The sequence below is a fragment of the Rhinatrema bivittatum genome, chromosome 3 (genome assembly GCF_901001135.1).
Source record: "Rhinatrema bivittatum chromosome 3, aRhiBiv1.1, whole genome shotgun sequence".
NCBI lineage: Eukaryota > Metazoa > Chordata > Amphibia > Gymnophiona > Rhinatrematidae > Rhinatrema > Rhinatrema bivittatum.
The window spans coordinates 95,506,594-95,524,733 of record NC_042617.1 but is presented as its reverse complement, the minus strand read 5'-3'; the positions used below and the strand labels follow the sequence as shown (position 1 = coordinate 95,524,733).

The following is an 18,140-nucleotide window of genomic DNA, read 5'->3' as shown; positions in this document are numbered from 1 at the left end:
GTTTTAAAATCTACCCCATATTTTTTAAATAGGTAAGAAAATTATGCAAGTTCAATGCATTGAAATACTTGCCTTCAATGGATTGCATGTATTTGTGTGAAAGCATATATATGTGCATATGTTCTGGTGTAAAGATACGCACATTTTATAACATGCATGTATCTGATACACACAGGCTATAAAATACTATTGTTGATCTAAAGAGTGCACATAGTTACCCTCATTGGGTCCATTTTATATCAAATTGGCAGATCTTTATTGAATCATGCCTTAGAAACTATGGTTAGACTGTTTTTCTTAATCTTTATTTTCTTTATTAATAGGGGGAAGAAGGCGTGAAAGAAGTTCTTCAAATGTTGAGGGAAGAATTCAAGCTAGCAATGGCTCTTGCTGGTGAGATGTTTAGCTCTTTCTTGTCTCAAATATTATGCGGTATCTGCGAAGGCAAGTACTGTATCAGACTTCACTTTATAAGAATGCATTGTATGGAGATTAATATAATAAGTTCTTGTGGATTAAAAAACTTATGCTTCTTTCATTCTCTGTTACTCATAAGTGGGAAAGACTGCTATAAACTGTAGTTTTTGGGCAGTTTTTATATGGTCGCCTGCCCATGTCACTTTGAAAGAATATAGCAAAGTTATATCAGCTAGAGATGTGAATCGGAATCGGTTCGGATTCCGGTTCCGATTCACATGTGGGGTTTTTTTTTCATCGGGCCCGATCGCGGTTTTGTTTATCGGCTGCGCCCGAGCCGGTAAACAAAAATCCCACCCGACCCTTTAAAACTAATCCCTTTGCTTCCCCCACCCCCCAGACCCCCCCAAAACATTTTACAGGAATCTGGTGGTCCAGTGGGACCCCCACTGGACCACCAGGTTCCTGGGGGGTGGGGGAAGCAAAGGGATTAGTTTTAAAGGGTCGGGGTGGGTTTAGGGGTTATTTTTGTGTGCCATTTTTCCTGCCCTCCCCCAAAATGATAAGAGAACCCCCACGATCAATATCGTGGGGTTTTCCTATTGTTTCAGGGGAGCCCCCGATTTCTGACGATTTTGAAAATATCGACGATATTTTCAATCGTCCGAAGCCCGATTCACATCCCTAATATCAGCAGTAGAGAAGGTGTAGACATTGAAAAAATAAAACAAAAGAGGGGAATTTAGCCTATCTATATGGCTTAGTGGGTTTGCTTTGCACTATCTAATTTTTGTATTTGTGCAGAAAGCCTCTGTGCCTAATTCCTGACTGTTTTAATTTTCTTTATAGTAAGATAATAATTGTCTAGTAAGTTAAATTGCTGTTTGTTGCACAAAGTTAGAACCCCCCCCCCCAACAAAAACTCTCTCCAGCTTGTAAACTGTTATAATCTCTCTGTTTTGGGGTTAGCTGGCAGAAATAATCTATTCAAACTAAAATATTGGGGCATAAAGACTGTTTTTTAAAACAATTGACCAAAAAGCAAAGATAACCGTCCAGAAGTGCCCTGCTTTACCCAGCTTGTCCCAGGCTTAACTGTTTAACTCCCACCCACCCTACCCCTCTACCCACCCACCCCTGGGGCTTGTTTTCTAATAAAGACTGCCTAACTTGCCATAGGCAGCGACATAAATTAGTACATTGGTAACAGTCAAGGACATACAAATCATAAATTACCAGGATGAGGACTATCCAATGTAACTGCTGTGGAGCCTTTATTCTGAGGGAAAGCATCTGGAAACTTATAGCTTGCCCAATTTGTGCACAACTCTCTTCCCTGAAAAAGGAGTTGACTGACATTAAAAATCAATTAGCTTCAATTAAAAATAATACACCCACATTGCATTACTCAGAAAATAATTCCCCAATATCACAGAAAAACCAGGAGTCAAGAAAAGGAAATTCATTAGGCTCAGGAAGGACCCACAGTCACCCATTCTTGACAGAAGAGCAGTCAACAGGTATACCCCCCCACTCAAACAGGTCATTAAGAAACTCTTTAAAATCCAGGAATACAGTGGGCTCTGGTAGAATTAGACCTGTGATGAGGAGACACACCATGTACCAAATGCAAAAAGAACAAGCCTTCTCTATATTAAAAACTGAAGAAGTTCATGAGAAAAACATTGAAGTGTTACCAGAAAAGAGGGAAAAAACACAATGCATGCAGTATTTCAGGATCCATAACCAAAAGAAAAATCTAATTGAGAGGAATAACTCTGTCAACAGTGGCACAACTACAAAAAGAAAGAGTGAAGTGAATAACAAATCTCAACTAATATCTTATAAGGAGTCCAGGAAATGCAATAACCTTAAAGAGAGTACCTGGAAGGTAATGACCACAAATGCTCATAGTTTGGGAAATAAAATCCCAGATCTGCAGGCCCTAATGGCTGAGGCAGAATTAGACATTGTTGCTATAACAGAAACATGGTTCACAGAATCTCATGAATGGGATACAACAATACCAGGCTACAACTTGTTAAGGAAGGACAGAAAGGATAGAAAGGTGTGGCTCTTTATGTCAGACAAAACATCCAAGCAACTGAGCTACAAGGAAGTTGGGGTAAGGAAGAAGCTCTATGGCTCGACCTAAAAAAAGATGACGGAGCATCCATTTATATTGGAGTGGTTTACAGGCCTCCAAACCAAAAGGAAGAGCTGGACAGAGAGCTGGTTGAAGACATCCATAAGATAGGTAAGAAGGGAGAAGTGGTGATCGTGGGTGACTTTAATATGCCAGATGTAGACTGGAAAATCCCATCTGCAGAAACTAAAAATAGTAGAGCGATAGTGGATGCCATGCAAGTATCTTTGTTCAAACAAATGGTGTTGGAACCCACGAGAGAAGGAGCTATACTCGGCTTAGTGTTCACTAATGCAGATAATGTCTCAGATGTCCAGGTGGGCGCCCACCTCAGCAGCAGTGACCATCAAACGGTATGGTTTAATATCAATAAAAGAATAGGGAAAAGAACCACAAAGACCCGAGTTTTACAGTTCAAAAACACAGACTTTGAGGAAATGGGTAAGTACCTGGAGGAAGAACTAAAAGGATGGGAGAACGAGAGAGATGTGGATCAGCAGTGGACCAATCTAAAAGGAGCAATCACCAAGGCAACTGCTCTATATGTTAGAAATGTAAAGAAAAGCAAAAGGAAACTGAAACCTATCTGGTTCTCAAAGGAGGTGGCTGACAAAATTAAAGCTAAAAGAACAGCATTCAAGATATATAAAAGATCCCAAAGGGAGGAGCACAAAGAAGCATATTTGAATCAACTGAGGGAGACAAAGAAATTAATCAAGTTGGCAAAAAGTCAAGCGGAGGAGAGGATTGCCAAGGAGATAAAAAATGGTGACAAAACATTTTTCAGATACATCAGCGAAAAGAGAAAGGTCCAAAGTGGTATAGCAAAATTGAAAGGTGGTAATGATCAATGTGTGGAGAGTGACGAAGAAATGGCAGAAATATTAAACGAATACTTCAGCTCTGTGTTCACTAAAGAAGACCCTGGAGAAGGACCATCTCTACACATCAAGAAACTGGAGGGAAGTGGAATAGATGAAAATCCTTTCACAGTAGAAAATGTGTGGGAAGAGCTAAAGAACCTGAAAGTGGACAAAGCCATGGGGCCTGATGGTATTCATCCAAGGATATTGAGGGAGCTCAGAGATGTTCTGGCGGCTCCACTGTGTGACCTGTTCAATAGATCCCTAGAAACAGGAGTGGTGCCGCGTGATTGGAGAAGAGCGGTGGTGGTCCCGCTTCACAAGAGTGGCAACAGAGAGGAGGCTGGAAACTACAGACCAGTTAGCCTCACTTCGGTGGTGGGAAAAGTAATGGAGTCACTGCTGAAAGAGAGAATAGTGAACAATCTACAGTCCGGAGAATCGTTGGACCAGAGGCAACATGGATTCACCAGGGGAAGATCCTGTCAGACAAATCTGATTGACTTTTTTGACTGGGTAACCAAGGAATTGGATCAAGGAAGAGCACTCGATATCATATACTTGGATTTCAGCAAAGCTTTTGATACGGTTCCGCACAGGAGACTGGTGAATAAAACGAGAAGCTTGGGAGTGAGTGCCGATGTGGTGACCTGGATTGCAAATTGGTTGACGGACAGAAGACAATGTGTGATGGTAAATGGAACCTTCTCTGAGGAGAGAGCGGTTATAAGTGGTGTACCGCAAGGATCGGTGTTGGGACCGGTCCTGTTCAATATCTTTGTGAGCGACATTGCGGACGGGATTGAAGGTAAGGTTTGTCTTTTTGCGGATGACACTAAGATCTGCAACAGAGTGGACACGCTGGAAGGAGTGGAGAGAATGAGACGGGATCTAAGGAAACTGGAAGAGTGGTCGAAGACATGGCAGCTGAGATTCAATGCAAAGAAATGCAAAGTCATGCATATGGGGAGTGGAAATCCGAATGAAATGTATTCGATGGGGGGGGGAAGGCTGATGTGCACGGAGCAGGAGAGGGACCTTGGGGTGATAGTATCTAATGATATGAAGTCTGTGAAACAATGCGACAAGGCGATAGCAAAAGCCACAAGAATGCTGGGATGCATAGAGAGAGGAATATCGAGTAAGAAAAGGGAAGTGATTATTCCCCTGTACAGGTCCTTGGTGAGGCCTCACCTGGAGTACTGTGTTCAGTTCTGGAGACCGTATCTTCAAAAAGACAAAGACAAGATGGAAGCGGTACAGAGAAGGGCGACCAGGAAGGTGGAGGATCTTCATCGGATGACGTACGAGGAGAGATTGAAGAATCTAAATATGTACACCCTGGAGGAGAGGAGGAGCAGAGGTGATATGATACAGACTTTCAGATACTTGAAAGGTTTTAATGATCCAAAGACAACGACAAACCTTTTCCGTAGGAAGAAAATCAGCAGAACCAGGGGTCACGATTTGAAGCTCCAGGGAGGAAGATTCAGAACCAATGTCAGGAAGTATTTCTTCACGGAGAGGGTGGTGGATGCCTGGAATGCCCTTCCGGAGGAAGTGGTGAAGACCAGAACTGTGAGGGACTTCAAAGGGGCATGGGATAAACACTGTGGATCCATAAAGTCAAGTGACCGCCAATGTAGAGTGGGTGGCTCACCAGAACGATGGCTACTGCCCGGAGACAATACCCTTATTAAATAAACATACAGATGCTTACTGTGACTCCAACATCGCTCTAAGCTTCAACGGCAAGAGGAAATGTGGAAAAAAGGATTGCAATCACAAAGAGGGGAGTAGCTGGCTTGTTACGGCGGTTACTACCCTAAACCAAAAGGGCCTGATACTTCACTTTCAATGCATAACCAGCATGGCTCTCCGCTTCAACGGCAGGAGAGAAGAAAAACAACCAATAGGGGCTGTATGACATAGTCTGGGTAAAGGGAATAAACATGGGTGTAGCTTGCTTATTGCAGCGGTTACTACCCCTACTACCCCTAACTAATCAAGCTAGGTATTTCACTTGGATGCAGCTCCATCACTGCTCTCTGCATTAATGGTGGGGGTGGAAGGGAAATAGAACCAAGAGTTAAGAGAAAAAGATAAGTATGAGAGAAAAAAATGTGTGAAGCTTGCTGGGCAGACTAGATGGGCCATTTGGTCTTCTTCTGCCGTCATTTCTATGTATCTAATGGGACCTGAGCCTGGCTTCTGATCTTCATTTCAGATGGGTGTGAGGATATATCAGTAAGAGTATTCATAGCTCTGAGGAAGGTATTCCTTGCCACTGAACAATGTTGATACCTAGTGGCCAGACACAATGTGTGCATATATATCAAATTCTATATGAACTACCAAGCTATGCCCTCCCTGTAGAGATGGAGCAGACAAGGATGATATCTGAATTCAAGAAAGGGATTAGAAAACTGAATAGTTGGTATGGATGGGCAGACTAGATAGGCTGTAATGGTTTGTTATTTTTTGCAACATGCTTCAATGTTTCTATGTTACTTCTTGTCATTGATTATGGCTATAGTGACTGGGCTAAATGGCAGGGAGGAGAGAAGTAAAAATGGAGAGATTATTGAGGTTAAGTTTCTAGATGCAATAAATGACTGCTTCATAGAACAGCTGGTCCTAGAACTTATGAGAGGGGCAGCTACTTTAGATCTATTCCTCAACTAAATGCATGACCTGATCAAAGAATTACTATGGTAGAGCAACTAAGCAATAGTAGTCATAATGCAATCAAATTTGACATAATCACTGGAGGGAGGAAATTAGAACTATTATAGTAGCATGTAAATTTAAAAGAGAGACTATGATGAAATGAGGAAAATAAGTTATGAAAAAATAAAAGAAGCAGCGGCAAGGGTTAAAAGTTTGCAAGGGAAATGGACATTATTTAAAAATACCATTTGGGAAGCCCAGGTAAAATGTTGTCCATACATTAAAAAAGGTTGAAAGAAGACCAAATGACTGCCAGAGTGGTTTAATAGTGAGATAAAAGAGGCAGTTAAAGTTAGAAGGGCATTGTTCAAAAAATGAAACAGTAGTTAGACAGGTCAAGAAAGACTGAGAAAAAGCTTTCCAGTGAAGCAAAAACTAATAATAAAAACCTTTGAAACACATTTGAAGCCAAAAGTCTCTTAGGGAGTCAATTGGGCCACTAGATAGCTGAGAGACAAAAGGGGTGCTCAGGAAGGGCAAGAAAATAGCATAACAAATGAATGAAATCTTTGTTTCAGTCTTTTCAGAGGAGGATGCTGGTAACATATCCACACCTGAAGCATTCTTTCATGTTGGGGATTTTGAACAACTAAAACAAATATCTATGACAAGGGAAAATGTAATAGATCAGATTGACAAACTAAAGAGTAATAAATCACTGGGACTGGATGGCATCCATTACAGAAACATGAAATTGCTGTTACTAGTACTATATAATCTTTCATTTACAACAGCCATGTTTCCTGCAGACTGGAAGGTGGCCAATGTGACATCAATTTTTAAAACGGGCTCCAGGGATGATCCAGGAATCTATAGATTAGTGAACCTGACATCAATGCCAGGCAAACAAAATCACTGGCCATATAGACAGACATGGCTTAATGGGGAAGAGTTACTATGGTTTTTAGCAAGGGGAAGTCATATCTTATCAATCTTTTAGATTTTTTTAGGTGTAAATAAACAGATTAAAAGCAAGCAAATTGATTAGTAGGGATGTGCAGCCGGAAATTATTCGTTGGATTCGGGATACGTATTCGTCGGGGCCCAGATATTTTGTATTCGTTCAATGGCACCCCCGATACGTTGATACGTGCATTCATTTTCCGGTTCCCATTAAAGTCAATGGGGGAAGTATTTGCAGCCTATTTTTGGCTGCAGAATTGGGATTTTATTATCAATTTTGATGAAACTTCTGGGGAGCAATCATCAGAACAACAAAACAGCTCCAAGGTACTTAGACTGTGGCAAAGTGGCACCAAAGTGGCATGAATAGCCTAAGGTACTTTAAAGTGGCAAAGGGGTACCAGGAGTGGCAAGAAGAGTGCTTTAATAGAGGTGCAAAGAGCAGCGAGAGTGTCAAAAACACACCACAGCTTCAAAAGAGAGCACCGATAACAGATGCATGAACCCTCGAAGGCAGCACGACAGGCAAAGCGGCAAGACAAGTGGCATCAACATCCTACAGCACAATGAAGGGGGAACATAGCAAGCAGAAAGACTAGCACCATCACACTAAGCAACCATGATAGTGGCCAGAACACCACAAGGAGTTGAGTGAGTCATCTGGTGTATGGCAGCAAGGCACAGAGGCAGAGGGTAGATACAGCCTGGCTACACCTGGGGAGAGTTCCCTTTCCTTTGTGCAGGAAAGGGCTCCCAAGAATGGGTTGGCCCCTAGAGTGGGGTGTTTCTTTTGGCATCTAGTGAGCTCTTGCTGGTCTTTTAAAATCTGCTAGAGTTAGCAGATATACAAACGAGAAATTTAAAGGCTGAGGCGGAGGAGGTTGCCATGTAAACAGCGGTTCAACATGGGTGAGAGGGTAGATACAGGCTGGCTACACCGAGGGAGAGTTCCCTTTCCTTTGAGCAGGAAAGAGCTCAATGGAATGGGTTGGCCCCTATAGTGTATAATGGTACAAATTGTTAGGATTTAAGCATTTGCAAACAGATCATGACTTCATAAGCAAGACGGAGGAAGTTCTCTTCTCTGCTCTGAAACTAAAGAAAACTGTTTGTTTTATTTAAGGATCCATGCTGTGAAGGATTACTAGTTTGAATTGCCAGAGACTGAGGTTTCCCTTTGCAACGAGAGTTCAGCCATTAGGACTGTGCCTGGTCTGGCCAGACAGGCACAGCATTAGAGGACAGAAGGCAGTCCCACGTAGGGACATAAGACCTGGACAAACAGGCACAGCAGTCGAGGACAGAGGTCAAGGCCAGTTAGGGACATAAGGCCTGGATGGACAGGCACAGCAATTTCTATTTATTTATTTATTTATTTATATTCCACTTGTCATGGTTTTCCAGCACTTCATAGTGGATTACATTCAGGTACTGTAGGTATTTCCCTATCCCCAGAGGGCTTACAATCTAAGTCAAACCCTTGTAGGGACATAAGGCCTAGATGGACAGGCAAAGCAATCGAGGTCCAACCCTTGTAGGGACATAAGGCCTGGACGGACAGGCACAGCAGTCAAGGACAGAGGGTAATCCCACCTAGGGACATAAGGCCTGGATGGCAGGCAGGCACAGCATTCAAGGACAGAGGTCAAGCCCACGTAGGGACATAAGGCCTGGACGGACAGGCAAAGCAATCTAGGTCAAACCCTTGTAGGAACATAAGGCCTGGACGAACAGGCAAAGAAAATCAAGGTCAAACCCTTGTAGGGACATAAATCCTGGACGGACAGGCACAGCATTTGAGGGCAGAGGTCAAGCCCACACATTTACATAAGGCCTGGACGGCAGGCAGGCACAGCATTCGAGGACAGAGGTCAAGCCCACGTAGGGACATAAGGCATGGACGGACAGGCAAAGCAATCTAGGTCAAACCCTTGTAGGGACATAAGGCCTGGATGGACAGGCACAGCATTCGAGGACAGATGTCAAGCCCACATAGGGACATAAGGCCTGGACGGACAGGCAGGCACAGCATTCGAGGACAGAGGACAAGCCCACGTAGGGTCATAAGGCCTGGACGGAAAGGCAGGCACTGCATTCGAGGACAGAAGTCAAGCCCACGTATGGACATAAAGCCTGGACGGACAGGCAAAACAAATGAGGTCAAACACTTGTAGGGACATAAGGCCTGGACGAACAGGCAAAGCATTTGAGGTCCAAATCTTGTAGGGACATACGTCCTGTACAAACAGGCAAAGCAATCGAGGTCCAACCCTTGTAGTGACTTAAGGCCTGGATGGACAGGCACAGCATTCGAGGACAGATGTCAAGCCCACATAGGGACATAAGGCCTGGACGGACAGGCAGGCACAGCATTCGAGGACAGAGGACAAGCCCACGTAGGGTCATAAGGCCTGGACGGAAAGGCAGGCACTGCATTCGAGGACAGAGGTCAAGCCCACGTAGGGACATAAGGCCTGGACGAACAGGCAAAGCAATCGAGGTCCACCCCTTGTAGGGACATAAGACTTGGACGGACAGACACTGCAGTCGAGGACAGAGGTGAATCCCACCTAGGGACATAAGGCCTGGACGGACAGGCATGCACAGCATTCGAGGACAGAGGTCAAGCCCACATAGGGACATAAGGCCTGGACGGATAGGCACAGCAGTCGAGGACAGAGGTCGATCTCACCTAGGGACATAAGTCCTGAACGTACAGGCACAGCAGTCGAGGACAGAGTTCAATCCTTCCTAGGGACATAAGGCCTGGATGGATAGGCAGGCACAGCATTTGAGGACAGAGGTCAGGCCCACGTAGGGACATAAGTCCTGGATGGACAGGCACAGAAGTTGAGGACAGAGATCAAGCCCACCTAGGAACATAAGGCCTGGACGAACAGGCACAGCAGTCGAGGACAGAGGTCAAGCCCATGTAGAGACATAAGGTCTGGACGAACAGGCAAAGCAATCGAGGTCAAACCCTTGTAGGGACATAAGGCCTGGATGAACAGGCAAAGCAATCGAGGTCCAACCCTTGTAGGGACATAAGCCCTGGACGGACAGGCAAAGCAATCGAGGTCCAACCCTTGTAGGGACATAAGGCCTGGACGGACAGGCAGAGCAGTCGAGGAGAGAGGACAATCCCACCTAGGGACATAAGGCCTAGACGAACAGGCAAAGCAATCGAGGTCCAACTCTTGTAGGGACATAAGGCCTGGACGGACAGGTAAAGCAAACATAAGAACATAAGAAGATGACATACTGGGTCAGACCAAGGTCCATCAAGTCCAGCATCCTGTTTCTAACAGTAGCCAATCCAGGCCATAAGAATCTGGCAAGTACTCAAAAACTAAGTCTATTCCATGTTACAGTTGCTAGTAATAGCAGTGGCTATTTTCTAAGTCAACTTAATTAATAGCAGGTAATGGACTTCTCCTCCAAGAACTTATACAATCCTTTTTTAAACACACCTATACTAACTGCACTAACCACATCCTCTGGGAACAAATTCCAGAGTTTAATTGTGTCTTGAGTAAAAATGAACTTTCTCTGATTAGTTTTAAATGTGCCACATGCTAACTTCATGGAGAGCCCCCTAGTCTTTCTATTATCTGAAAGATAAATAACAGATTCACATCTACCCGTTCTAGACCTCTCATGATTTTAAACACCTCTATCATATCCCCCCTCAGCTGTCTCTTCTCCAAGCTGAAAAGTCTTAATCTCTTTAGTCTTTCCTCATAGGGGAGCTGTTCCATTCCCCTTATCATTTTGGTAGCCCTTCTCTGTACCTTCTCCATTGCAATTATATCTTTTTTGAGATGAGGTGACCAGAATTATACACAGTATTCAAGGTGTGGTCTCACCATGGAGCGATACAGTGGCATTATGACATTTTCTGTTTTATTCACCATTCCCTTTCTAATAATTCCCAACATTCTGTTTGCTTTTTTGACTGCCGCAGCACACTGAACCAACAATTTCAATGTCAAACCCTTGTATGGACATAAGGCCTGGACAAACAGGCAAAGCAATCGAGGTCCAACCCTTGTAGGGACATAAGGCCTGGACAGACAAGGAAAGCAATGGAGGTTCAACCCTTGTAGGGACATAATGCCTGGATGGACATGCAAAGCAATCGAGGTCCAACCCTTGTAGGGACATAAGGCCTGGACGGACAGGCAAAGCAATTGAGGTCCAACCCTTGTTAGGGACATAAGGCCTGGACAGACAGGCAAAGCAATCTAGGTCCAACCCTTGAAGGACATAAGGCCTGGGCGGACAGGCAAAGCAATGGAGGTCCAACCCTTGTAGGGACATAAGGCCTGGATGGACAGGCAAAGCAATCGAGGTCCAACACTTGGAGGGACATAAGGCCTGGACGGACAGGCAAAGCAATCGAGGTCCAACCCTTGTAGGGAAATAAGGCCTGGACGGACAGGCAAAGCAATCGAGGTCCAACCCTTGTAGGGACATAAGGCCTGGGCGGACAGGCAAAGCAATCGAGGATTTCCTTTGTGCAGGTATGTTGTGGTTTGCCCTGTAACTTCTTCCTGAACTGGTTCACTGCCAGAAGAAAATGTCATCTTTTTCATTTCTGAAAGATAATTCAACAGAGGATACTTTTAGAGCAATAGAGACTGCCATTTGTGAAGCAAGAACTGAGCTGGAGATTATTCTGGAATACCCAGAAGCTATTAACTATACTTATGCACTTCAGCTGACGACAAAGGAACAGAAAGAGCTCTCAGAAATAAGGAAACTGCTAAAGTCAAAATCTACAATATCAACCTATGTTGACTTTGTGGTTTACACAGTGCCTCTGTAAACAATGTGAACACAGAGGATGAACTAGAGTGCAACTTCCACCAGTTTTCGATAGTACTAGAAATATTACTGTTGGCAAGGTCATGAAAAATATTGAGCATATGAAATATGCAAGCTCCAAACATCTTAAGTCAGCTTTTCATGTTCTTACATTCCAAATGTGGACGGACAGGCACAGTGTTTCAGGTCAGGCCCTTGTAGGGATGTAAGGTCTGGACAATGGACGGACAGGCACAGCGTTTCAGGTCAGGCCCTTGTAGGTACTTACGGCCTGGACAGTGGATAGACCGGCACAGCGTTTCAGGTCAGGCCCTTGTAGGGACGTATGGCCTGGACAGTGGACAGACCGGCACAGCATTTCAGGTCAGGCCCTTGTAGGGACATACGGCCTGGACAGTGGATGGACAGACACAGCGTTTGAGTTCAGGCCCTTGTAGGGATGTTAGGCCTGGACAGTGGACAGACCGGCACAGCGTTTCAGGTCAGGCCCTTGTAGGGACGTTAGGCCTGGACAGTGGACAGACAGGCCCAGCATTTCAGGTCAGCTACATGTGCTGCAGTGCTTATATTATCTGGAGCATAGGAGGCACTTGGAGCTGCTGCAAGGCTTTCAATTGCTTTTATTCATCTTGCCATTCACAGGGAAAATTTGGAAACCCAAGCAAAGGCAGGTTTACTTTCAAAAACACTAGCATTTCCATCAACTCTGGTGCCAGCCTTGAGCGGTGAGGGCTCATGAATATCCCCTGTCATTGAAAAAACACGTTCACTGGGCACACTGGTTGGTGGACATGACAGATATCGCTGAGCCACTTTGGCTAGGTGTGGCCAGATAGTGGACTTGTGAGCCCAATATGCCAGTGGATCTGTCTGCATGTTTTCTGTCGGCTCTGAGAGATACCGTGCTGGTGTGTCCTTTGCTTGGGTGGGCTGAGAGTCATTAATGCCAGCTGCTTTCTCTCTAGCCTGTAGCACAACAGATGAATCTTTATGGGCAACATGCCTTTGGCATTCTGAAGTGGAGGAGGAGTAGGTACTAGTTGTCACTGACAGAATGCTGCTCCAGCTTGGGCTACTACAACTCTCTGAAGTGCCCGCTGTTTCCACCTCTGCTTCACGCCTAATCTGTCTCTGCGTATGGAGCTCCTGTTCACGGACATTTGATAATAGCAGGTCCTTTACTAATAACAGACAATCATACTGTAGGGCGAGTTTCCCTTTCACACGGGGATCTCAGACTGTGGTGAGCATGGTTGTGTTCTGTGCTGTTAAAGGCCTTAAACTCTCTTCCACCTGCTGCTGCAACATGTCCAGACAATGCAGCACCTCAACTGTGATTCCCTCTTCCTGTTTAAACGCCTCCAAATTTTCATCCAGGAAATTAACTATAGGGATGATGTCAGCCAAGGTGGCACTTCTGGAACTCAGCTCCTCCGTGACATCCTTGAAGGGCTTCAGGAGTTTTACCAGCTGACTCATGACTAACCAATCATGATGCCCTAGGGGATTCTGCACACCTATGTCCATTGTACCAGAAAGTTCATGAAGGGGTGTCTGCAGCTCCATATCAGGGGTTTGCTGGCCTGCCCCCTGACTGCTAGAAGGGGATGAGGGTGTGTGCTGACTCTGCAGCTTTTCAACCTCTTTACGCTGCTTGGAAGGGGTTCGCTGACTGGTACTGCCACCATCCCCAGATGGCAGTACTCTTGTTGGGTGTTGCCTCTTCATATGATGTGTCATGCCAAAATTAGATAGCTGTCCCATTTGCTTGCCTCTTCTAATAGCCCTGCCACAGTAATTATACCGAGCAAAACTCGGGTCATCAGTCACTTTAAAGTGGCTCCAGATCGCAGATGTCTTTCATGATCCTCCCTTCTGTATAGCCTTGGGGGTGGATGCTGACACTGGAGCTTTAGTAGTGGGTGCAACCTGAGAAGCAATGCCAGGGGCCTCAGTCCCCCTCTGTGCATGCGCTGACTACTGTTCTTCCTCATTAGTTTCATCTCTTCCCTGCTGCACTAAAGTGGAGGCTAAGACAGGACTAACTGATCCTCCTAAAACTTCGTCAGCTATTACTTCTTCCATTTCTGATGAGAATCCCACACAAGATGATTCTTCATCTGAATCAGAAGCAAACAGTGCCTGCGCTACATTGTCAATGCTTAGTTGAGACTTCTGTCCCACTGCTGCTTTTGGGTGTCAACATTTTGTCTGGCATGACTCAGCCTCCCCTTCCCTCACCTCCAAAACTACAGGGTCAGAAAGAGGTGGTGGTGATACATCATGTTTAGATTTCATATTTTTTCCGGTTAGAACTGCCTGCCCCTCCAAAGAGTTTAGATTGCAACAGGTCCCTTTTTAACTTTAATGGGGGACTGGCACTAGTGCCTTTTGAAGTGCCTCCTCTGCCAGTCCCAATCACTCGACCACATATATCTTTCCCTGACATTATGGATTTAATGTCACTGCCTAGTGCCTACTGGCTGCCCACTGTCACAGTGCTTTGCTATGCACTAATGTAATGTGTGTGGTGTGCACACACACACAACTTGCTTGAAAGCACAAAAGAGGCAGGCTGGGGATTTCACTGCACAGACTGTCCCAATAATAAAGTTCAGTATGTTAAACTACCCATTGCCCACTGTCACAGTGCCTTGCTATGCACACACACAGCTTGCTTGTAGGCACAAAAGAGGCAGACTGGGGATTTCACTACACAGAATGTCCCAATAATAAAGTTCAGTCTGCTAAACTACCCACTGCCCACCGTCACAGTTCCTTGCCTAGCCCAGAAGGTGAATTAAACAAAATGGCAGTGCTAGCTGCTTCTCTTCCTGGCACAGAGAGACCATCTCAGATCACCTATATAAACTGCTTAAAAACAAACAGGGCTATTTTGCACTGCAGCAAATTAAAGAAATATCTTTTTCTCTTAAGTAACGAGCCTAGCTAGCAATTGTATAGAGATTTCTGAACTCAGACTAGCTCAGAGTGCAGCAACCTTCCGCAGAGACCACCTCCCCAGACCATCCCTGCAAAGAAAGTGCGTGGCACGCGGCGTGCTTAAGTATATATAGTGCTGGGTCATCAGGAAAATTCAGTGCATTTCCAAAATGTTATCGCTGATACGCTGCATTCCGATATCCGTGCCAACCTGTCCAACCCACTCTGACAGGGCTGTGAGGTCACTGATGACTCACAGGAAAGGGCTGTTTTTGGCTCTGGATACACCCAAATGGCGTCATCCGATTGCAAATGGTGGCGAAGAAAAGCACATGCGCGCGCCATGCAATGGATAAAACAGAAGATATGTTATATTCGTGGGGAGTCGCAATACGTTTTGCTTCCCCACAAATGCAACCAATAGGGACATATATGTTGCGGATTGCCAATATGTCAAAAACGAATGCACACCCCTATTGATTAGTATATTTGGATTTTCAGAAGGCATTTGACCCAATTCCCCATAAAATGTTCCTCAGAAAATTGCAATATTAGGGACTGGAGGCAGTATTCTATTGTGGATTGGTAATTGGTCAAAAGGCCAGAAACAAGAAGGTAGGACTAAATGGTCAATTTTCCAAATGGAGAAAGGTCATTAGTGGAGTAGCACTGGGTCCTGTACTGTTTAACTTATTCACAAATGATCTGGAAAAGGGAATGTTGAGTGAGGTGATCAGATTACAGATGACACAAAATTATTCAAATTTGTTAAAATAGCAGCGGATTGCAAGGAACTATAGAAGAATCTTGTGAGACTAATGGCAGATGAAATTTAATAAATGGCAGATGAAATTTAATGTGGAAAAGTGCAAAGTGATGCACATAAGGAAAAGTAATCCCAACTACAGGTATATGATGCAGAGTTATTTTTGGGAGTCACTACCCAGGAAAAGGACCTTGAAGTCCTGTGGACAATATGTTGAAATCCTTGGTTCAGTGCATGGCTGCAGTCAAAAAAGCAGATAGAATGTTAGGAATAATCCAAAAAGGAATATAGAAAAAATGCCATCTTGTGCTCCTACCATGTGACAGGGGCCGACCAATGGCACCGGTAGCCCCTGTGACATAGTAAGGGCAAAGGCTATTGGCGCCATTTTGACTACCAGCAGCCGACGGCCGAGTGCAGAAGATCGCTCCAGGACCCCCGCTGGACCACCAGGGACTTTTGGCAAGTCTTGGGGGGGGTCAGGAGGGTAGGGTTTATATTTGTTAATGATACATTGCATTCTTGGGGGTTTTCCATATGTTTCAGAACCCCATGAATGCAAGAATAGGGACATATACGTTGCGGATTGGGCATTCGTTCAAAACAAATGCACATCCCTAGCTATTGCTATCCCTGGGAATGAATAACAGGAATTAGATTTACTTTATGGGATCTTCCAGGTACTTATGACCTGGATTGGCCACTGTTGGAGACATGATGCTTGGCTCGATCAACCATGGTCTGACCCAGCATAGCAATTCCTATGTTCTTATATCAAACCCAGGTGGGTACAAATCAAGACTTATAGCATCATAGCTCCAGTAGAGGCCTATTCTGTTGGATTTGGAAACCCAAAAGAATAGGAAGCATCTGCCAGGCAAAAGAAAAATCAACAAAACTCTGGGGAATGATGTATCTAGAATAGTAAGTGGGAATACTTTGTTTTTTACCTGAAATTGGAAATGAAAAGAAATATATATTACAGTTAGGAACTTGCTCCAGAGATAGTGTGAAGGAACAGGGCATGAAAACTAGAGTGTCTTATTACTTAAAGGGATACTAAGGAGTATGTCTGGGAAAGAGAGTGAAGAGAGTGGGATCAATATAGTGGTGTATTAGCTCAGAGAGATAAGGAACTAGCAGGAGCATGACTATATTTTGGCAAACCAGTGAGTAGTTTATACTATCGGGGCTTTCTGATATAATCAAAGAAAAACTATGTAAGTTGTTTTGCTTTGATTATTGCTCCATGAAAAGAACCTGAACAAATTTGCATTTCTTTTTTGTGTGGGTATCTTTTTAAGGCAAACGTATGCTGGTTGTTTTAACTATTCAGAACTATCCACGAAAGTGCCTTCCCTGACAAAACCCCATCTTGAAAACACCTCACCTATGAATATATGTGGGTAAATGTGTTCATGTTCCTGGTGTATGCAGGTATATTTATTTGCATATAGGGTGCACAATAATCAAATAAACCATTTGCTCAGGTAAAAGCATTTTTCCCATAGAAATGGCTTTGATTATTGCTCTCACTTAAAAGGTTATGACTGTAGCCATTCTGGGAAAACAATTACTGAATCTGAAGTTATTGTTAAACTAATTGTAAGCAACTTATTTTTTCAGGTTGCCACAGTGTGAAAGAAATTGATAAGACATTGGTCCGAAGAGATCCCTTTACTATTTCTAGGATCTAGCAACAGAATACATTTTTTATTTTTATTCTTTTTAGAAAATGCTATTGTTCACAAAGAAATAATATGTAAACAGTGGTTACTCTTTATTACAAATTAAATACCTTTATTTACAAAACTGAAATAAAAATGATCCCTCCTGATTTTAATAGGAACATTCAAAATAGATTCATTGTGTGCCTGAAATAAAATGTTAATGCTTACTATGTACTCCTTGGTGTATCCAGATATTAAATATTACTTTTCCCATCAACATGGCATCCTTTCACCTAGTAGTAAAATACTGTTATGACCATTGTAGTCCTTTTGCTGTGTATGCATTCCTGATGGATTTCAAGTGGGAAGATTTATACAGTGTAGTCAGAGGGGCGGATTTTAAAAGGGTTACGCGCGTAACCCCGAAAACCCGCTCCTGCACGTGCCGAGCCTATTTTGCAAAGGCCCGATGACGCGTGCAAGCCCCGATACATAATGTGAGTCCCGGGGCTTGAAAAAATAGGTGGGGTGTGGGCGGGGTGGTCCAGGGGCGGGGCATAGGCGTGGCCAGAGGTCTCTCCACTGCCACTGGGTCCGGGGATTGCGCACCAGCACTCGGCCGGCAAGTGCAACCTACACCTGCCCGGAGGCAGGCGTAAATAAAAAAATAAAGGTAGGGGGGGGATTTAGGTAGGGCTGGGGGGGGGGAGCGGGTTAGATAGGGGAAGGCAGGGGAAGGTGGGGGGTGCGGAAGGAAAGCCATCGGGGCTTCCCTAGGGCTCGGCGTGCGCAAGGTGCACAAATGTGCACCCCCTTGCGCACGCCGACACCGGATTTTATAACATGCACATGGCTGCGCGCGCATGTTTTAAAAT

The 18,140-nt window shown here is 44.4% G+C and overlaps 1 protein-coding gene across 2 annotated transcripts in view; it reads left to right on the top strand.

Annotated features, from left to right (window-relative positions):
* Positions 1–17,528, top strand: part of HAO1 (hydroxyacid oxidase 1) — a 104,039-nt gene extending 86,511 nt beyond the window's left edge. Inside the window, exons 7-8 of one of the 2 annotated variants that reach the window (XM_029596863.1) lie at positions 324–444; positions 17,222–17,528. In XM_029596863.1, the coding sequence (XP_029452723.1) occupies positions 324–444; positions 17,222–17,292 (192 nt within the window). In that variant the 3' untranslated portion in view covers positions 17,293–17,528. The remainder of the gene's footprint in view (positions 1–323; positions 445–17,221) is intronic. The other variant, XM_029596864.1, reaches the window with a different exon arrangement.
* The last annotated feature ends 612 nt before the right edge of the window (positions 17,529–18,140 follow it).